The sequence below is a fragment of the Anolis carolinensis genome, chromosome 2 (assembly GCF_035594765.1).
Source record: "Anolis carolinensis isolate JA03-04 chromosome 2, rAnoCar3.1.pri, whole genome shotgun sequence".
In the NCBI taxonomy this organism is placed as follows: domain Eukaryota; kingdom Metazoa; phylum Chordata; class Lepidosauria; order Squamata; family Dactyloidae; genus Anolis; species Anolis carolinensis.
In genome coordinates, this window is record NC_085842.1 from 142,105,695 (window position 1) to 142,129,138 (window position 23,444).

At 39.4% G+C, this 23,444-nt stretch overlaps 1 protein-coding gene across 1 annotated transcript in view; it reads left to right on the forward strand.

The window, feature by feature from the left end:
* Nucleotides 1-23,046, forward strand: part of LOC100555056 (heparan sulfate glucosamine 3-O-sulfotransferase 3B1) — a 41,401-nt gene extending 18,355 nt beyond the window's left edge. Inside the window, exon 2 of the mRNA XM_003217164.4 lies at nt 18,085-23,046. Coding sequence (XP_003217212.1) covers nt 18,085-18,703 — 619 coding nt within the window. The 3' untranslated portion in view covers nt 18,704-23,046. The remainder of the gene's footprint in view (nt 1-18,084) is intronic.
* The last annotated feature ends 398 nt before the right edge of the window (nt 23,047-23,444 follow it).

Consider the following 23,444-nt stretch of genomic DNA (forward strand, 5'->3'; position numbering starts at 1 on the left):
GGATTACGATTATGAGAGGCATGCACAGGAGGGAGGCTGCGATTGGATTTCAGGTCCTCTTCCTGTTACTCCAAAGAGCAATTGCCAGCTTGTAAGTGACAGCTTCCGGTAAGCCAGGAGGAAGCAGTGAACATATCCTGAAGGTAATAGCCAGTTTCTTACTAATGGTGGCCGGAGGGGAGCCTTCCTTAATTATAACCTTGCTTCTGTCCCTGTCAAATTACTGAGCTGGAAATGTAGAGTCTTTCATTAAAACTTATCTGTGTAATTAGAAATTATATATACCTACAGCAGAGAGCACCTTCATGCCTCAGTCACTCTTTGAAAGATATCCCGATACTATCTGACTGCTTAAGTCTGAGGTATGAAATGTAACATGAGTCTTTCTCTTTCCACAAAGAGAATCCAGTGTGTTTCCTTTCCTGCCCACTCAAGTTCAACTTCCAGAGTCTCAAAACCTTTTCCATCCACCCACAGTGTGTATTGCTTTTCTCTAGGCAGATGTTTTAGTTTGCATTCACCGCTCTGTTTCTCAGACCTGAGAGAGAGTTTTAAACGAGAACAGTTCTCTGTAGTTCTCAATCTTTGGTCTTCCAGGTCTAAACCACAAATCCCAGTAGTCTCAACCATCATAGCAATTGTCAGAGAATTAGAGTCCAAAACATCTCCACCTAAAAGGTCCAGAACCACTGGTTTATACAAGCAACAGTTAAGTAAAAATCAGCTTCCTCTGAAACCAGAGTTTATTCATTTATACGCTACTTTTCTCATAATAATGGGATCAAAGGCAGTGAATCAGTTGCATTGGCTTAGCTAGTCCTGTATGCAAATAGTTAGCATTTTAGAAGTACAATAACTGTCAAGCTAAAGTGTATTCCCAGAAGTGTGCACCAACATTTTCCTCCAGCAATGTACATAATTTTGCATACTACTTAAAGGCAAAGGAAAATATATAGCACTTTTTTTTACAGGCAAGCAAGTCAAAATCCATCACAAATCTACATCTTTTAAAATCATGAACAAATCAGCAGTTACTAAGACTCATCCATCTTTCCATTTGCATCCTTATATTGGGATTGTACTGGGTTATATTTGGTCTCTTATCTGCATTATATTTGTAAACTGTCATGGCATCCAGAGGAGGGGAAGGGGGATGTACCCAAACAGTCTTTAAGCATGTATTTTAAATGCGTGTTCTTTGTTTATTTTAATACATATTTTATAGAAATACGTTTTAACATGTAGCTTTTATAGAAATATGTTTTAATATGTGTATCTGTATTTTGCAATGTCTATGTGTTTTAGTTATTCTGTAACCCACCTCAAGCCTGGAGGAGAGGCGAGTAAGAAATAAAATTATTATTATTATTATTATTATTATTATTATTATTATTATTATTATTATTATTATTAAAATGATTAACTCAGGAATGGGTATTACATGGACTATATACAACACCAGGTTTTTTTTACAACCCCCACATAGAATCATAGAATAATAAAGTTGGAAGAGACCACATGGGCCATCAAGTCCAACCCCTTGCTATACAGGAAAAGCACAATCATGGGACATTATTGTTCCCAAACAGCAAAATGCATTCATCCAGGCGAAGGGCTCTATCACACCACAGTGCTATAGCGATGTTAATCCAGCCGGACAACTCTTGCACCTCACTAAACTACAAATCCCTTAATTCTGCAGAATGTTGCTATGGCAATTACAATTGTATAATAGCAGTGTAATTGTGTAGTTTGACATTGTAATGTTGCTAAAGTACCTAGCCTCATCTTAAATGCAGCACTAGGAAGGAATCTTCCTTAGGTGAAATTCCTTCTAGCTCTAGATTGAAATAAGATTGTGCCTTGTGATGGGGCATTAGCATCCCATTAACCCCATGAAAGTTAACATGGGGAGGAAAGGTTTGTTTCCTGCTCAGCTTCAGCTTGATTTGTGCCCCTCTGTTCTCTTTGCACCAGCAGCACACCAGGGCATTTGATCCTGTCCCCTGACTTCAGCTTCATTCACATCAGTCTTCTCACCTGTGCAGAGGACAGTTGTAAGAGCCCCTGCCTTTGTTCACAATTCCTTTGTAAGCATTAGATTTCTCTCCAAGCATGCCTTGGAGCTGACGTTCTCGCTTGATGGCCAGGCTAATTCAATTTCAGATGCAATGTTTTTCTATCTCTATGACTAATCGCCAATCCAATAATGGGAGATTGGAGAAGGCAATCCCATTTGTATTAAAATGCATTTAAGGCTCAGTGTGCAGAGAGGATCAACAGTGTATTAATTTGCTTGACCTCTTTATTCCAGCATGAAGCAAATTATTGTGCAGCACGCATTGTCTGGGTCACCTTCTGCCTTAATGGTAGCTTTAAAGAGTGACCTTTTCAACTTTGGACATGTTGTTGTTGTTGGACATGTTGTTGTTGCCTCTTATGGACAGGAGGCATGGTTACGAAGATGCGTCTCACACCTTGTCCATGTGATGACAGACCTCTCCTGTTGAGTTAGTAAATAAACACCCTAATCCTTTGTTCCCCTACTCCTAAACTTCAGTCCTAAGCAAACATTTAGTTGAATAAAACCTACTGAACACAATGTGGCTTAGCTTCCAAATAAATATACACTAGCTCATGTCACATACCATATTATGACAACAAAATCCCAGTTTCTACCACATCTTTACCCAACTAAAAGTTGGGGAAACATCTCAAGTTTTAAAATACACGCAAACTTGTTAAGTTAGACGATGAGATATGAGGAGAAACTGGAGTGGGTGAAATAAATATTGTAACAAACAAGACTTGCAAATTCTTAGATGTGTGTTGCTCATTTTTGTTAAAAGGTTAAGACAAGAGAGATGCTGACTGAACAGACCAATAGATAATGTTGCTCTTTCCTTGCATAACTCTTCACACTTCTGTTCTGTCATTTGACCATCTCTGGCCTACTTGAGTCCCACAATCCTTGCTTTTTGTCTCTCTGGACAAAAAGTCCCAATATTTCAAGAGCTTATGTTATAAGAGGAACAGCATCTTCCCTGTGACAGCAGTATAGTATTTAATTCTTCCCAATGTAGGTGAGCTTTCACCTTGTCCTATCTATTGCATGTCATGCTCAGAGGCTATGCCTGAGGTTGGCATGGACAGAAGAAGCTGGAGAGGATGTAATCCAAAAGACTTGTTTCTTACATCTTAGATGCTGGAGAGCTTTAATTTGACAGCCACTGCTGCTCTTTTGTAAAGGTCAACCTTGACACTTGCATGACATGCTCAGGTGCCCAATGGTCTTAATATGAATGATCTAATCTGCAATGCATACTTTGCAAGATACCTTTCAGTCAGTGCAATTATCCCCACCTCTTGCGGATGGCAGAAATGATCTGAGTTTGAGAAGGTGCAGCTTCCCTAAGGCAACCTTGTGGGTTCATGGTAGAGGCAAAAGGCAAAAGGCAAAAGGGAGGTTTGTAGCTTGGGGCCACTTTACACCATGCAATTATTGTATCAGGGTTGCAATTAACTACACTGGCAACTTTCAGTGGAATCCCGGGGCTTGCTGTATTTTGAATTCTCAAACTGCCCTAATACCTTATCAAACCACTACAGTGTTCCCTCACTACTTCGCGGTTCGCTTTTTGTGGATTCGCTGTTTTGCAGTTTTTAATAAACTCTAAAATAATATTATAAATCATAAAAAATTACAATTTACAGCCTAAGGAGGGGAGGAAGGAGAAGCCGAAGGGAGAGAAAAGAAACCCAAATAGCAATGGGAGGAAAAGGAGCTGATGTATCAATACAAGATTGGTTGATAAAGACTTAAAATAGTGTATAACTACTAAAATAAATATATAGCGTCCCTACTTCATGGATTTTCACTTATTGCGGGTGGTCCTGGAACCTAACCCCTGCGATAAGTGAGGGAATACTGTATTACTACTAGTAGTACTACTTCCTCTTCTTCTTTTTACTACCTTTATTAATATCCTGCCTTTCTCCCCATGGGAATTTAAGGCAGTAAGCATCTATCCTCACTAAACAGTCTAAAAAGAGCAATACAAAAGTTTAAAAAACAATTTAATGGTAAAAACAGATTTTAAATACAGCAACTACACTAAAATGACCTTTAAAACTTATCCCCACCCCCCGAACCTCCGTTTTCAGGGGAAGTGTAACCTCATCGAACACAGGATGACTCCCTATTCCCAGATCTGCCTTACAACTAACTAGGAGGACCTCTGTCTTGCCTGGATTAAGCTTCAGTTTGTTTTTTCTCATCTAGTCCATTACAGCTGCCAGGCACTGGTTTAGCACAGGAACAGCTTCCTTGGAATTAGATGAAAAGGAGTGATAGTGTTTGGTGTCATCTGCATATAGATGGCACTGCATTCCAAAACTCCAGATGACCTTTTCCAACTGTTTCATGTATATGTTGTCAAAGGCTTTCATGGCTGGGATCACAAGATTGTTGTATGTATTCCGGGCTGTATGGCCATGTTCCAGAAGTATTATCTCCTGACGTTTTGCCCACATCTATGTCAGGCATCCTCAGAGGTTGTGAGGCATGGAGAAACTGTATATGTTGAACAGCATGGGGGGGACGACAACACAGAGCCCTGAGGGACCCCACAGGCCAAGGAGTTGAACTGAAGTCCCCCAGCACCACCTTCTGAGAATGTCTCTCCAGGAAGGAATGTAGCCACTGAAGAACAGTACCTCCAAGCCCCATCCCAGAAAGACAGCTTAGAAGGATACCATGGTCAATGGTATCTAAATCTACTAAAAGGTTCAGGAGAACCAACAGGGACACACTTCCCCTGTCCAGTTCTCTGCATAGGTCATCCACCAAGGAGACCAAAGCTGCCTTTGTCCCATAACCAGGCCTGAAACCAGACTGAAATGGATCTAGATAATCGTCATCATCCAGGAACTCTTGGAGTTGTGGAGCCACTTCATGCTCCAGAATCTTGCCTAAAAATTGGAGGTTGGAGACATGCTGACTAGGGGATTCTGTGAAATGTAGTACCCAAAGTAATTTTTCACTATTTGTAGGGGACAGAGGTAGGGATAGAGGAGTGTTTCCTTCTGGATAAAGGACTACTGACTTTTTTGTGATAAGAAGTATTGCAACCAATATTTCCGACAGGCAGCGGGGTCATGCAAAGGTATCACTTTTCATTTGAGCAGCTACATGGGCAGGCTGAAGATAATTTTAAGTTGAAAATAATTTCTTCATCAACTCTTTTTATATCTATTTATTAAGAATGGTGCCAATAAGAGCGTAGTCTAGATGAAGGGCAGAAAAGACAAATTGGAATTGACTATAGCTAGCAGCAGAGAGAGGATATGCTGAGTCAGATGGGTTACTGCTTACGAATGTTCTGGAAGTTGAGCACTCAATCTTCTGAATGTGGAATCTTCTGTGGAATGGGAATTTTCAGTCTGACTGCTGATGATGCAAATGCAGTTTTCCTAGAGGCCATGCTTGTCAAAAAATTGAAACAAAATCCAGCCTCAGGGCGTTTCTTAAAGAATCACTGTCCCTGTCAAGAAGCCCACCTCCCTTTTCTAAGTTACCCTGTTTGACCTTTCCCAGTTCCCCCAAGGTGGCAAGCCTCTTACACAGGGAGAAGTCAATGAAAAGGCTTTTAAGCGGCTGCTCATTGAGTGTTTGGTCCAGTGGACCAAGACACTGTTGGATAAATAGAACAGTTTCTTGCACATTGAAAGCCTACATTTCCTTTTGTCTGCTTTGCCACCGGACCAGTGTTAGTGCTTCCCGTGTGGGCAGGCCACAAACAAAAAGCTGCTAGCAGCCTGTCACATGGATTCCACCAGGTAGCCAGTCCCGTTCTGGCCCTTTAATCTCCTACAATGCTGCAAGTGGCCTCTCTGCAGTAGTGTGGCTTTTGTGCTGTTGAACAGCTACCTCCCTCATCTCACCCAGGCTGAGAAAAGGGGGATGGCTCTTGCTGAGGGGGCACAGAACCTGATTGTGAAGAGCTGCTATAGTGGCAATGAATTGCGGGTGAAAAAGTTGACAAGGTGGCTGACTCTTATAGGCCCAATACATGAATACAGCCCACAGGAGTTGAACAGCATGGCCCCGGGAAAATGGAATCTCTTGCTGGAGAAGGTAACAAAGGTAGATCTTTCCAACAAGAACTCCTGTGCCCACCCCTCCTGTGTTCTGGCCTCTCATGGGAAACTAGATTTTCTACATGCTCCTTGTTTGTTTTCTTCTCTTGAAGTAGAAATTGAGAGAGTGCCCAGATTCTTCTCATAAAAGTATCAAACACCAAATACTGTCCAAAAATGGGGATTGACAAAGGGAGCAGTGTATCCCCCAAGCTATTCACCTCCAAGTCTTCTGTATGGACAAGCAGACACTTCTAACTCTGTTGACAAAGGTCTTCAGTCCACAATGTGTTGGGCCTATGAGTAGTTCCAAGCCTTGATTTGCTTCATACTTTAGTTTTTACTCTATACTTCACACGTTATTCTATGGTTCATGAAAATAGCATTTGATATCATTTGACAAATTGCTAATTGGGCCATTGCATTAATTGTCCACATTGGACTCTGACAAGGAAATGGCAAAAGTTGTGGATACCTCTTGCTTATCTCAAGTTAGAGGTCCACAACGCTTTCTGCCAAGAGCTGGTTATTCAGTTTAGAGCAATGACTTTATTCAGCTGTATCTAAAAGCCAATTTAGTGACCTGCTTACATTTTCTGTGTAGTTACAGGGCAGTTATTTGAAAGCAGTTACGTTTGCTAAGATTCAAACAAACTTTCAAGCAATGCCTTGCCTAAAAGAATAGGGAGCCACTGGGGCTCAGTCACAACTGCCTTCTCTCCATTTGCTCGTCCACATGTTTGTCAAGGTTTCAGCACTGAAACATTCTACTCATTTTGACTTTCCATTCAATACAATCATGTGACTTGCTGTCTTCACACCATGAGGCTGTGATGTTGAAAAAGGGAGACTTACTTCCATGATACCAAAGAACCTTTGGTGAAAGAGAATTCCTCCAAACAGGAAGTCAAATGAACCCCATCAATTTTTAGTCCCATGTTAGGGTCTGCAAAGGGAGATGTGGATTTTTGAGACTAATTTGTAGCTCTCTTCTGTGGGAATTTAAACCATGCCCAATTGTGCTGGGCAACAGAAGATTAGATTATTTCTAATCCTTTGCATATTTCAGTGTATTGATGGACCTGGATTCTTTGGATATGAATATTTATTAGCAGGTACAAATGAGAAGTCTGAATAGTTGTTAGCCCTTCTTATTGAAAAAAGTGGGGAAATGGTGCAGAGCAAGAATGAGGGTGTGAAGGCATATCTGTTTTGCAGTTGTTGACTTTGTAAATTGGCACTCTGAACACTACAGCTGCATCCTCCACTCCACAGTGTCAGGAATTATAATCTGTTGAAGATACTGGGAGTATATCTGGGATATCCCACTTCCCCTCACAATACAAAAATACTCCCTTGAGCTGAGATTTTATGAGCATTTTAAAATCATAGCAGTGGGTCAATCAACAATGTGTGCTTCATTTCCAGGAGACTGGGCTATGTTCTCCAACAAAGAAGTTTGGAATAACCAGTCCAAACATACTCTATGTTGAAACACGCCCCCCCCCCCCCGCCGCCGCCAATACACACACATTTCAGATAGATCTATCTTAAAATTTGTAGTGTGTGCTTTGGAAGCTTAGTTTCAATATGTATCTCCTGTTTTTGCCTATGGACAAATCCTCCTATAGGGATACATTTGGGGTTTATAGCAGGATTTCATTTTGCTCCCTTCTCTTCAGGACAGGAGGACTGTCTTTTTATCCAGCTTTGAATTTTCTGCCATTCTCTGTCTACTGCCTGTTAAGCCTGTTCTTTTTGAATGGTCAGAGAGTTAAATTCATAACAGGGGCGATTAAGCTAATTTGGCTACATGGAAATGAGGTCTAATTAATCATGATGTTCAGACTTCTCCTGCTTTTTGGAGCTGCTTCTAATTTTACATTCCTCCTTGGCCACTTGAAAAGCTTCTGTGTTAATCTTAACTTCTTTGAAGCAGCTCTTATTGAATTTAAATGTATTCACTCACCCATGATTGCCGCCGAAAAGCCCTTGTCTGTGCTGGCAATCCATGCAGGGTGGGGGTGGATGGGGAGTGTTGTATGAACGGGAGCAATTACAACAGGATCAGCAGACTGGGAGAGGAGTTTCAGTTGAGCTCCCCTCCTCCACCCATAGATAGGTGTCAATCATACATGGCTGAATCTGCATGGAAAAGAGAGGACAGGGCTGTCAGAGGTTCCCATTTACGGGCACAACTGGGGCATGAGTCCTGCAAACTCAACATTTCACTGGTGGAACCACAGTCTCCACCACAGCTGGGGGTTTCATGTAGGCCATTATAATAGGTACAGACTTGCTTTCGCTTAGACTTTTCATTTAAATGATTTGTGGGTTACTTCTTTAATAGCCTGTACATGCAAAGTATAAAAGTTGCTGATGCCTGTGTTTCTTTCTTTCTTTTTTTCTCCCTTTTTTGAACTCTTAAATGGAGAGAAACTGATGAATAATGCAACTTCAGGGAGCAAAGGGATTAATGAATGCTCAGCCCATTTGGTCAGATGGAGCCAGAGTCCTCATGCCATCCCTCTGCCAAATGCAAAGATTAAAGAGGTCACTCAAGCTGCTGTAAGCTTTGTTCCAGGTCCTGTGGACTTCCATGTCATCAAATAGAAAGAAATAGATTGGCGGTGGAGATTCCTGTGTTTTCCATCCTAGAATATGGCTACAGTTGCTTGTCAAACTTGCGGAGAATGTCTTGTGAGAGATGGTGGAAAGCATGGATTAAGTAACTAACGAAGAACAGAAAAATAAGCCCTTTTTAAAAGGCCTTTTGTGTGAAACATAGCTAGACACTTAGGTTTTTCCACCCCAACCTCCAAATTGGCTCTACTTGTTCTGAGTCATCTTATTTCCAATAAACCTTTTTTTTTTCCTTTTTCATCCCTTGACGTGACCAATGCACACACACCCTATGCAGGAAATGGCTACAGATTACTCCATTTACCCCTCTGGCCCAGCCATGTGAAATGAGTCCCTGATAATGATGAGAGAATGTCTAAAGCAACAGCTCCATAAACACAAGTGAGCTTTTAATCTAACCACTATCCCATCACTGGCTGCTTATTTTCCATTCCTTCCCACCAACCTCTTTCCCTTTGTTTCCTTTAAGTGGGGCTGCTTTAGAGGAACCCCACAGAGATTTAAAAAGAGGGCCAGGGTGAAGCAGAGGAAGTCAGATATACACTGTCTCCTGGGGAAATGGAAGTGCGCAGGAAAACTAGACAGTGCTGCGGTTCTCCCTTCAGCAAGATATTCTTCTGCTGGTGGGGAACAACATGCCTTATTGAAAGGACAACTTAAAAATAAGAAGAATCCTGTGGGATCTGGCAAAGTGGCCACCTGGTTTGCGTTCTCTTCCTACCCAGCTAACTAGATGTCCCTGGAAATCTGACAAGTGAAGCATGTTTACAATGACACACTATTGCATTTCCCCTCTGCATTACTTATTGAAACCATATTATTTGGTTATCATCAGAGCAGTTTCTGAAAGTGTCTTTTCCCTCTCCAAGAGCACTGTTGAACATCACTATGTTGCGTTTTAATAGGTAAAAACAAATGACGTGTAAGAAGAGCCATGTTAGCAGGAGCATGGGCTTCTAAATGCACATGCCTAGTGCATGGTGTAGCAATCTTGCAGAATTAATTGATAACCTAACAAATTATTCTGTCTTTCTCCCAACATGGGAAAACATAATTTAAACAAGTTTTAAATAGGGTTGTTGTGTGCTTTCTGGGCTGTATGGCCATGTTCCAGAAGTATTCTTCTGGAACATGCCCATACATACCAGAAAACACACAACAACCCTGTGATTCCGGACACGAAAGCCTTTGACAACACAAGTTTTTAATAAAAAAAGAAGCTGAAACAATTTTAAAAGCTATCATGTTAAATATAAAAATATAAACTCATTAAACATAATTCTTGATTTGGATGGTGGTTGGATGGAAGTTGACTGGGCACATTAGGGATTCAACTCAATTCCTAGAAGGAAGAAGTGATATAAATACAATATATTTATTTTATATAATATAATACAATATATAAATACAATATACAAATACATCACATCTCCAGGCTATGACTAAGGTTGTGTGACTGCCAATTGATACTTCGTATACCATGGTGTACATACTGCAATACATACAATGCCTCATAAAATAGGGAAGGGCCTCAGTTCTCAGGGATACAGCAGCTGATACCTCTCTCTAAAGAATACATCCCTTCTGAATAATCTTCCTCATCTCTAAAGGCTTTTCACACTAATGCAAATCTGACAAGTGAATGCTACCTTCTCTAAAGATAACTTGTTATCTGCTGGCACTGTTATTTGAGTCTTAGGGATCTCTCATGGTATGAAAAGAAGATTAAAAGCCAGGGAGAAGAGATATGCTAGGAAAATGCTATTCTGTAAAGCTGTTTTTGGCCCTGTGAAATGGAGTCAAACATTACCTATAGCTTTCAAAAGTTATGAGGGTAAAAAAGGTAAAAGGTTAAAGGCTAGAAAGGTGGACTAGAGCAAGAGAATTCTCCCAGACATTTCATTCTCCATTTAGTGGACATTTATGAAGCCCAGGCTATGTTGCAGAAACAGGTCCTTCAAATGTACTAATTGTTTTAAAAGAGAATTCCATGGCTTATCAGGCTCTTAGTATGATGTAATGAGACTCTTCAAAACTATGAATTCTCATTTCATCTTCTCAAATTATATTTCTTATTTCTCTTACAATCTTATTGTTGGGGTGTGCAATTTTCAAACAATAGGGAAAAGGATTGATATACTGTATGTATAAGCTAAAATCTGGCTTTTGGATATTTGTTTTCCAGCATTTACTACTTTCAAGGTTTCTTCTACTTCAAAGGCCAGTTGGCCATTGGTGACACCTCTGGCATTCAGTTATCTGTTCTAGTGAAATGTTGAGATGTTTTGCTCAGCAGCATGGTAATATTTTCAGGTTTCAAGAATTCTGAATTGCTTTGTTGAGCATCCGAAGACTGCAGTAAACTACATCTGCCATAATAAATAAGATATAAAACATGAGAATTGTTATCCCCCCCCCCCCCTCGCAAAGCTACTCAGCATGGTAACAACAAGAAGTGCAATTTCATACATGGTCATTTTTATTGCACTTTTAGTAATTTCAATCAAGTATTTCCCCTTCAAAAGTCTAATCCTTCTGCCTCTTCCCTTGCTTCCACTTTTCAAATTGCATCTTGCTTAAAAAGAGACCCTCTGCAAAGCTCTGTTTTTTGTTACAGAGTATAATGATCTTCAATTTTATCCACTTCCCCAATTCAACCAGAATTCTGAAGAATTTCAGGATTTTACCCAGAATATTACATAGCTAAGCACTTGTGAATTTTTTTGGTCAAAACTCTTAATTCCATATCAATTGGAGCCAGATTTTGCAAAACTGAAGTTATAATGTCATCTGTTCAGCTGGTAGAAGAACAAGTCTCTATTATCATTTTGGTAGGAACCAAAGTAATTGCTGGGCTGCAGTGAAAATAATAAGCAAATGTTGAACTGTTGGAGGCTAGTAAAGAAAGTTCCAGATCAGCCATTGACTCAGTAGGGTGAGGGAAGAATAGGGATCAGCTTCATGAAGTGGCCACGAAAGTAAATGTTTAATACTTCTATAAGTAAAAAAGCATTTTGCAAAACAAGGGAAAGCTGAGAAAGCTCTAGGTTTCCGCCTTGGCTATTGAAAGGGAACTATTGCTGTGTGACTGTGAGCAGGCTGCTCAGTTTCCTCATTGGCTGGATCTATATCCCAGGATCTGAGCCTAGGTTATCTTCTTTGAACTGGATTATATGCATCTAAACTGTCTGATAATCTGGAATAAACAGACAATCTAGGATCAGATTCTGTGATATAGGGTAGTGTAGAACCAGACCTAGTTAGGCTTTGCCTGGCTTTCTTGTATTGTGGGGAAATTACATTCAGGCTACTGAAATCCTATGACTGGTCACAGGTGGGAGGAAGGACCTTAGAAATAACTGTTTTACAAGTGAGGTCCACCATTAAAATGACAACAATACCAGGAATGGTATGCGCACCAAGAAGTCCTCCATGTAGATGTTCTGCTGCCGGTAGGAGGAGCAAATGAAACTGGTTGGTTGGTGTCTATTAGGTTTTGCCATAGAAATCCAGGATCATATGTTGCTTTGTTTCCCTGATGTTTGTGTGCATTTGTCTTCAAATTGCCCATTGGCTTATAGCAACATTTAAACAAGTTGGTTTGCCAATTCCTTTTCTCAAAAATTTAGCCTGATACGATACTCCAAGAAAATTAGCTCTGAAATAGACCAGCACAGGACTTGGCATACTTGTTTCCTCCCCATTAGAGCTGCTAAGAAGGGGAAACACTCACTTATCCAACATTCTGGATTATCCAACACATTTTTGTAGTCAATGTTTTCAATACATTGTGATATTTTGGTGCTAAATTTGTAAATACAGTAATTACTACATAGCATTACTGCATATTGAACTACTTTTTCTGTCAAATTTGTTGTATAACATGATGTTTTGGTGTTTAATTTGTAAAATCATAACCTAATTTGATGTTTAATAGGTTTTTCCTTAATCCTTCCTTATTATCCAACATATTCACTTATCCAACGTTCTTCCAACCCATTTATGTTGGATAAGTGAGATTCTACTGTATCTGAAATGGCAAGTGATAGCACCCTACCTAAGCAGATGTGCGAGAATCATGAATGCAGAAACAACACCTTTCCCAGCAGAGCAGTTCCAGCTTTTAATTCCTGAAACACATTTTATTTCATTCCAGTTATTTCGGCTCCTGTTGTCCTTGCTTAAAAGTGAGTGCACAGCAGCTGCTTGCAAATTAAAATGGCTGGCTTCAAGCAGCAGGGAAATGGAGTAAATCCTGAGACAGTAGAAGGGAAAGCTTTAAGAGTCAGAGTTTTGTAAGACCTGTTGTTTTCTCTGCCAAACACTTGGGCGTATTCTGAGATAGTCTTTCCCCCATTCTGTTTCTCTGTTGAGGAATCAAACCATTCTCATCTCTCTGTCCTTCATCTTTACCTGTCTGCATTTCAGTGGCCCACACCACTATACTATGACTGATGTATCATTCCTAACTCCATTTTGAGTAGACTTTCTTGAGGAGAGGGCTTCCTACTGAGAGCACAACCTTGAAACAATATTTTAAAACTGTCACCCAAACTTTACACATTTTTTGCTATAAAAATGGAGGGGTACAAGAAGCTGGAGGAAGTCAGTGGTGTTTTCAGTGGTGGTAGCAGACTCATTTAATAAAACATACGACCTATGGATGGCACTGTTCCCACTCCTGCTGTGTATCTAGGATCTTCTATAAGAAATCTGGGATTACCAATGCCAAATTGAGGCATGGGTCTTCTGTCAGACCTGCTTCTGGGACTGCCTTTGCAAGCTCATGACCACCTCTCAACCTGTGCCTGCCATTTTGTTGTTGAGAAGTCTGATATAGAAATAATATGTAAACCACTTCTGCACCCCTTTTTCTTCTTCTCCCCCACAACTGCCCCATTAATAAGAACCCCTCTCTCAATTTTCTTTATTGAGAAGTGTCAACAGATTAGTGGAGAATCCCTGTGTGCAGACAAAAAGCTGCTACAAAAGGCATTAGGCTTTCAACTATTGGATTACCACGTGGCCACCTGTCAACTGACTCTGTAAATGTATCTCTCTTTGAACTGGTTTTCACATTACAAGTCTGCGAGGTGAGGCGCGCTTGTTGCTAAATGACTATTTCAGCTTCCTGCTTTCAGGGGGTTTTTGGGGTGGGGGCTAAAGGACTTCAGAGGGAGGATTAGAACTGTTTGAACAAGAACTTTAATGTAATAAAGTCTTAAATGGTTAGTGGGCAAAGCAGGCCAATCCATCTGCAGACTAAGTAGATTGCTTTATCTACACAAGGCATCTCATGGAAGAAATATTGACAAAGGTCTTGTGGCCAATTTATTTCTCTTGGACCAAGATGTTTCAAGAATAGAATTCCATTGCCATTTGAATGCATGTGTCCAATGGTCATGTATTTTCTCCAACTAATACTATATAACAAAATTTGAAAAAAAAGTTCCCTGTTTGAAAGGTTTAATGCCTGTTTAATTATGCAGTACTTTATTTTAAAGTAGTTGTTATACTCGGGAAACTTCATTTTTGTGGCTGCCACAAACTATGTTGAATTGGTTGAGATTCTATGAGATTTATTGAAAAACTATAGCAAAATGTGCTGAAGGTTGTCCCACAAAAACAGTTTTTGTAGTCAATACATTTTTTTCCATGTTTTTATGATAGAATCAATTAAGAAATAACATTTATAACCCAGAAACAAACATTGTGTTCCACAGTGTAATTAGAGAATGGCTAAGATTGTCATACTTGTTTTTCTGAAAAGGTTTCCACAATTCCTTTTGGAAACAGCTTGATTCACCTACTTCTTTTTGATGCCTCCCAGATCTTTTGGGCTATAACTCTCACCAACCCCAGTCAGAATAGTCATTGGTCAAGATTATGGGAACTGCAGTCCACAGTAGCAAGCTGGAAAAACAATGATTAAGTAAACACTAATAAGCTTCACGCTAAAGATATACATCTTCATAAATTTCACTCCTACAGAAAATTCTACATTTTAAACATTTTTCTACACTGCTGCAAGAAATCTGATGAAAACTATAGTTTTTGAATATTAAAAATTAAGAATATTAACAGTTCAGAATTTACATTGAGCAAAAAAGGCACCTGCTTTCTTTATGCTGAGAATGGCATCATCTTGACAGAAAATACATTTTCCACTGAAAATTACATATCTGGTCAGAGAATGCTATATTATGTGTAGGAAACTTGTCTTCAATGCAGATAGGATATTTAATGTGGGGTTTCTGCAGCGGTAACTGGTTTTCTGTGCAGAAAATATCAGGTTCATCACATGCACATAAAAATCCTGAATGTATTTTTTCCACATAGAAAATATCCTGAACTATGAAGATCCTTGTCCTTTTGAGATTCTTCTCATCAGGACTCCCCAGCACCTAAGGATCCTTTTTTATATCTGTTTCTGAATATTTTCAAATACTCTTTCTCTTCTTACTTTCTTCTTCCTTTTCGCCTTTGCAGAAGCGGGTAAGATCAAGCATTTTACTTTAGAACAAGCTTATGTATATTAAGTGGCTTATTCTAAATCTCCCTGCTCTTTTCCCTCTTCTTTTTCTTTCTCCATGCCATGGCTATCATAGAAGAACCACTTATTTGTAGAAGATTGCATTAAATTAAGCTGAGGACCATAGCATGCCCAACAAACTCAGATGCCAATGTGATAAGTACTAAATACAACATGTATGAATTTTGTTGGACAAAGTTCTGATCAAGTCCTTTGCTTGAACAGCTTTCCTGATTGGAATCCATAGTGATGATCACATGTTTCTAAATGATAAGTTGGCTTTTTTTAAATAATGTTTTTTTCCTAGGAAATCTTTAATTCCACTCCTCATCTTATATCTGTTTTTATCTACCATTTAAGATTCAATAGCCTCATACATTTGAGTTGGGATGTCCATTTTCAAGATCAACATGCTACAGTGGCATCCTTTTTAATATAGTTTAGCTTCATTTGCAAAATATTTCTGTTTTGCAAAGGGGTCATACTTTAATACCTAACAAAGCAGATAAGGATCTCTAATAGAGTAAAGCAAGGGTGCATATTTGCACCTATTTTATTCAAGCTTTATATTAACTCATTAATTGGAAATATCAAAAAAGACGATGCACATCCACCTAATCTTGCAAACTTGCCGCTCCCTATTTTTGTATATGCAGATGATACAGTGCTACTTTCTCTCTCTTGTGTGGGATTAAGATAGCTACTAAGAACCCCGGAATCATATTGTAAAACTGACACTCAATTACTCCAAATCTAAAGTGATAGTATTCACTAAGAAAAAAGTGAGATACAAATGACGGATTGGCAATCAGTCTATTGAACAAGTTACATTTGAACATGTCAAATAAAATAATGATGATGATGATGACGACGATGATGATGATGATAATAATAATAATAATAATAATAATAATAATAATGTCCTCTTACAATGCCACTCTATAAGGATATTCAGTCTGTTTTAATTACTCCCATTGTACAGAAGATGGCTGGCAGAAATGAAGAATATTATTTAAAACATCTTATAGAGGATAAGGATCCATTAATCACTTAAGTGGCTAAGTTTTGTATGGCAGCTATAAATGGATGATTTTAGCAGATAAAGATTTAACTTATTCATTTTATTATCCATTTTATTATTAGCTACAGAGAGCGGTCAACCCTCCTGTTTAAGCAGCTCCACTGGCTACTGATAAGTTTCCGGGCCCAATTCAAGGTGCAGGTTATCACCTACAAAGCCCTAAATGGTTCGAGACCTGATTATTTCTGCAATCGCCTCCTCCCCTATGAACCCACATAGGGCCTCCTCCCCTATGAACCTAAGATCTTCTGGAAGGCTCTTCTCTCGCTCCCACCTCCGTCTCAAGCACGGTTGGTGGGGATGAAAGAGAGGGCCTTCTCGGTAGTGGCTCCCCAACTCTGGAACTCGATCCCCAGGGAGATTAGACTGGCTCCTTTGTTGTCCACCTTCCACCAGAGTCTAAGAACATGGATGTTCCGGTGCACTTTTGAGTGAAGAGGCCACCAGCCATGTATCTTGTTTTCAAATGGGACTGCAGTTTAATATGCCCCCACCCCATTTTATAGGTTCCTTGTCCTCCCCCACCTGTCTTTATTTTACTCATGGTCTTTACTCAGAGTTTTGCACTAATCACCCTCTGTACATAACAGTTGATGTCTTGGTTTTAATAATTGTCATGTTATGTTGTTTTATAACTATGTTATTATATTGTGTTTTAAATGTATGGACTGCTTTTCTTATGTAAGCCACCCGAGATGGAGGCAGGGTACAAAAATAAAGTTGTTGTTATTATTATTATTATTATTATTATTATTATTATTATTATTATTATCCACACCCACAGATTTTATAAACATATGAAGCCATGTAGATCAACTCTATATTATGGACTTTATGCTTTTAATATTGTGAATTTCTGGTCTTAATTTGAATACCTTTAAAAAACCCCTCTATTTTTAATGTTTTAAAGTTTTACACACCTGGCCTGTGACCGTAATAATAATAAAATTTATTCATTCATACTTTAGCTGCATTATATGAGTCTACACTGACCATATAATGCAGTTTCAAATTACATTATATGGCAGTGTAGATAAAGCCTTAGGCATGCCTGCTGAGAATCCAAGGAGGTCTTCTTAGTGGCTCACTCCAGATTGTTGAACTCTCTCGCTTACTCATACAGAACCTTTTTTATTTAGACAGGCTCTTGACAATTGACTAATTGCTGTGCCAGTTAATGGTGTGTGTGGTACACTTCTGTTATCATTGTTATAATTTTCTGATATCGGTGACAAGGGAAGAAATAACAAAATACAACATTGTAGAAATGGCACTCTTTGTAAAAGAATCATATGAATATTTGATATAAGGATGAACTTTTAGTAGATTATTTGAATAGACAATAATTATAGAAATCAGTATTCATGTTTTTAAAAAATTAAATTGACCTTTAAAATTATTGTTACTTTTAACGCTTCAAAACAGTGTTAAATTGGTGATATTTTTTAAAAGGATAATTTATTTAACTGTCATATATGATCATTTTTATCTGTATTTTGTTCAGTTTATATTGTGAGCTGCCTTGGGGCCCATATTGGGGGAAAGGTGGGGTCTGTATAAAATAATGCTGTCTTTCCACCAGGCTGAGCAGATTGTCTGGCATTGTCAGTTCTGAGAACAACTGAAGCTAGTTGTAGTCTATCCCTTCTGTTTTCTAACCAGTCGTCCTCCTGCTTTTCTCTTTTACCAGGGAGCTGATGCCACGAACTCTTGATGGGCAGATCACCATGGAGAAAACACCCAGCTATTTTGTCACAAAGGAAGCACCCGCTCGCATCTCTGCCATGTCCAAGGACACCAAGCTCATTGTGGTGGTGAGAGATCCCGTTACCAGAGCCATTTCTGACTACACGCAGACACTGTCCAAGAAACCCGACATCCCCACCTTTGAGAGCCTGACCTTCAAAAACAGGACTACAGGCCTTATTGATACCTCCTGGAGTGCCATCCAAATTGGCATTTATGCCAAGCACCTGGAAAATTGGCTCCTATATTTCCCCATTGGGCAAATCCTTTTTGTCAGTGGGGAGAGACTGATCAGTGACCCAGCTGGTGAGTTGGGTCGCGTCCAAGACTTCCTGGGTCTCAAGAGGATCATCACGGACAAACACTTCTACTTCAACAAGACCAAGGGTTTCCCTTGCTTGAAGAAAGCTGAAGGCAGCAGCAAGCCCCACTGCCTGGGCAAAACGAAAGGGCGGACCCACCCCAGCATCGACCAGAAGGTGGTCCAGCGGCTGAGGGAGTTCTATAGGCCCTTCAACATGAAGTTCTACCAGATGACGGGACATGACTTTGGCTGGGATTGATTGCTAATGCAGAAGCATGTGTCAGAGTTAATCCCACCACCCAGCTTGCTTCTCCCTATATCTGTAGATAGGTCTATATGTAAAATGTACAGAAATCTATTTTATAATAATTTATTTTTAATTCATAAGCAATTAATTCACTAAGCTGCCTAACCACACTATAGTCCATAGCTGTGTTTTGTTTTGTTTTTAACATTCCACAGTGTTATTCTATATTCTAGCTCCTTTGGTTGCCTGGTTTGTTTTGTAGTGGAAAGTGCTTCCCAGGAGACATTTTGGATCGTAAAAGGGGAGAAAAGCAGATGGATGAGGGAGAATTGAGAAAAGCACAATCTTTTTTTCCTTTCTGATACGGGTACTAGGCATGTATAATAGTTTTGTGCAAGGCCCTTCAAGCCGCATCTCCTGTCTCTTTGTAGATCAAGCCATTTGTAATTCAATTTTTGTTGATTATGAATCACAGATTTTGCAAATGGTTTTATGAATTCAGGCCTGGAGCCTGCCTTTTAGGCCATAATATAAAATTTGCTACTCTCCAGCCATATTGCTGCTATTTGTTTCCAGGTCCATTGGCTTTGGTGTATATAGAGGTCTCCCTTGTTCCTTATAGAGCGGGTGTAGGTCACAGATGTTCTTGGATCGCAGCTCCCATCAGCTACAGCTAGCACAGTCAATGGTAAGACAAAGTTTGGAAGGAATAAATTACAACTGCCATGGTTATTGGTAATAGGTTCCTTTGGGTGCATGTGTGTTGGTTTAACAAGGGCCTAAGGCAATTATATTTTTAAAATAACATAAAAAGTGGGAAGAAAGTTGCTTTCCTGGTTCAATGAGTAGCATTTTTTACTATAAGATATGTCTTTTTAATGAGAGGAGACATGATAGCCATGTATAAATATGTGAGGGGAAGTCATAGGGAGGAAGGAGCAGGCTTGTTTTCTGCTGCCCTGCAGACTAGGACACGAAACAATGGCTTCAAACTGCAGGAAAGAAAGGAGATTCCACCTGAACATTAGGAAGAACTTCCTCACTGTGAGAGCTGTTCAGCAGTGGAACTCTCTGCCCCGGAGGGTGGTGGAGGCTCCTTCTCTGGAGGCTTTTAAGCAGAGGCTGGATGGCCATCTGTCAGGGGTGCTTTGAATGTCATCTTCCTGCTTCTGGAAAGGAGTTGGACCGTAATGGCCTGTGACGTCTCTTCCAACTCTATGATTCTATTATGCTATGATTCTATAACACTTTAGAGACATTTTGACATGATAATCACCTGATTTCTTAAAAAGGAACAGGGATTTAAAAAATGACAAGAGGTACAACAAGCAACATACTATGTTCTTTCTTATCTATTACAACAGGTAGAATTCATGTATAGTATTTATTATGGCCAAAAACCTGTCCATAAAAAAAACAGAAGTTGCAAGCAAAAAAAAAAGGGGGGGGGGGAAGAGGGGGGGAAAGTATACCGTGTCATATAAAACTTAGGTAATGTAATAATAATAATAACTTTATTTTTGTATACCGCCTCTATCTCCCCCAACGGGGACTCGGAGCGGCTCACATGGGAACCAGGCCCAATGAATACATTTAACATCATAGAGTCATCAATTATACAGCAACATCATAATAAAAACAATTTAAACAGGTCATGATTAAAAAAATAATTAAAACACAAAATAATTAACAGTCAACAGAAATACTTCAGAAAATATCAACATTTAATTATTTTAAGCAGTCTTAGTAACAAATAATTCTGGAAAGTAACTTTCCGAGCTGTAGGTGAGAAAAAAAAAGGGATTTGGTGTCCAAGAACTTCTGGAAACCTATACCTTATCCAATCTTGTTCTAGCTACTAGCTAGAATTAGATGATTTGGATGTCTATAGTATCCCTTCTCTTTTTAAAGCAGATTCCCTGGGCTGAGAACTATGCATGTTTTGTCCAGTTTTAACTCTTTCATATTGAAAAAAGGGAAATGACTAACTGGAACAAATCAAATTGCGCATATTTTTTCCAGGGTTTTTTTTGGAGCTAGAGTCTCAAGCGATGTTGTCCGAACCTGCAGAATATATCCCTCTGTTGCCTCTAATTTCAGCAAACACTAATGTTATTAGATGAGAAAAGCCAGTGTACATGGCACATTTTTGCAGTTTGGTTTGATAGTGCCTCTTTCACACATATAGTTCCCAACAAATAATTTTGAACTAAAGTCCAAAGCAAAGCACTGCAAATTAATCCTTGGAGCTGAGCTGAAAAGTTTTTCTTTGGCAAAGTATATAGAATCATATATGCAAGTGTCCATGTGAAACCTATTAGGAAGGGCAGTAGAAATGAAGTTGTGCCACCTATCTGAATCTCACCAAAGAATTTCACAACCTGCAATGGGGGATTACTGCCAGTGCAGCCATTTCATAACAGACTGGGATGGTTGATTGTGTCTGGTTAATGCTGGGTGAATTGAAGCAGATCTGCGTCTCATCATTTTGTAGTGAAACATCACAGGCAAGTCCAAGGACATGCCCTAGAGAGTCATGGCAAATTCTTAGAAAACAGAATTCCTAGCAAACAGGCATGAATTGAACAACCTGACTGGAGCCTAGAAAATTATTTAACAATAATCAGATGCTGAAAGCTATTATAATTCAGTAGTTGTTGGATGAAGGTCTAAATCCAAGAAAAAACCCCCCACCATTCTACAACAGCTCACTTCTTTAAGTTTCCTGTTGTATCTCTTCTTCAAAATAATTTTCTGTGCTCTGTCTGGGCAAAATGGCAAATTTGTCCAGAGAGATAGTTTCCCCTAGTGACTCAGGGCCTATACTGACTAGAAACCAGGAATTTGCCAGAAATCACTCCTGGGTATCCACATGATGTTTAGAAGCTTTGAGCAAAACGCCTTTGCAAAAATTGGGGAATGCTTTGGAGTTTCCCAAAAACTCCAGAGTATCTCTACACTTAGAGCTTCTCAAAGAGCATGCTGAGGGATGATCTATATGGTCACCTATATCAAGGGAAGCCATTTGAGGAATTGTGACTTAGATCTTACATAGACAAAAAAGAGTGCATCATGCTTCACCCAGGTCAATCCATATCTTCTTTGGCAGTTGTCAAGCCGCATGAGAAGCTGTTGCTGCTTACTGGTAGGGAGGGAAAGGAGGAAGAGGCAAGTCAGCCAAGGTACATTTGCATCTGAAGCATGTCCTTCCTTTTCTTATTTTTAGAGCCTAATCTAGCTGCTCACGAATGGCCACTCTACTCTTCTCTGATAAGAGTAAGCAGCAGTCCTTTCCAGGGCTTGACAGCTAAGCCTTCATCTATATGCACGTTGCAGATGGGGAGCAAAGATTGCCCACTTTTGTCTGCTTGGTATTAAAAATGCACCCTCCAGTTTGACTGTCTTTGGACCTATGATTACCCAAAGTAAGAAATTAGGAAACAAGCAGTTTGAGCCATACACTTTCCTACAGGCCAATATACAGCATGTGACATTGTTTCTCACCATATTCTCAGGCACCATTTGGATTCTACTTTACTTATTCAATGAACATGTTCCTGTTTGGTGCCATGCAATGGTATTTCCTTGAAAAATCTGTTGGTTTGCTATTTCTCATTTGGTCTATGTCTCCCCCTGCCACACCATACATTTCCTTTGGAAAGCCTTTCCCTTTGTTTTGCTTGTTGCACTTCAGAACTTTGTGCTTGGATCTATTTATTTCTCCTCTGAGCAGATGTGTATCCAGATGCCTTTCTCAACCGCACAGTTCACATTTTCTTTATAAAATAGGCCCTGTATCTACAAGGGCCTCTGAATGGTTTTTGTGAAATAAAAGTAATAGTATGCTATTAACCCACTGTTAAAATATTTTAAGTAAACTGCTAATCCTGCTTGAGTGGCCCATACAAGGGAAACTTTATGAAGCAAATTAATTTTTTAAAAAGCCTTACCTAAACATTATGATAACCAGTATGGCCACCATACTGTACTGTACCGTATGGCACTTGAACTGCTGACATGAGCCTAAAGACAATGTCATCACCATTTTTTTTCCAAGAACGTACACAATCAAAACTCATAGGTGTGGTTAGAACTTTTTTATGTTGTAACATTAATTTATGGCTGAGTTCCATTCAGCAGTGCAGTATGTTCAGGTATTAGCAATTTTTTTGTGTTTGTTGTAACATGGTACATCTTAGACTAGTATACTTGTAAAGGAAAAATGGCAAGCAAAAACTGTAAATTGATTATTTTGTGGTATGTACAACACAAATTAATTTTACACAGAGGTTTCTAGGAAAATGGAATTCTGATTCATACTATTTCTTTGGAGAAATAAAATATATTTTACCAAATTTTAGAAGCAGTTTTATTTCCTCTTCAGTGTGTGGGTAAAGAAAGAGTGTGTCTCTCCTGGACTGTGACTGGTCTTTGGAATCACTTCCACTGTAGAAGGTGGTATTGTATCCCAGGGAAAGAAAGAAATTGTCATTGTGAAAAGTGACATTGATGAAGAGTAGGTGATGTGGGGTAGGCTAGATGGCAGCCCCCCCCCCCCCCCGGACCATGCACTACCAAAAATACCTGCCTCCCAACCACTTGTGGTCTTGAAAAATTGGCTTGATCTGATATGAAATTTAATCCAGCAAATCCAGAGGATGCCAAGATTTTGCTCTGCTATGTTTATAGACAAGAGTTGTGGGTACTTCTATACATTCACATTTTATCATCCCCCCTCTCGTTGTCTCTTGTC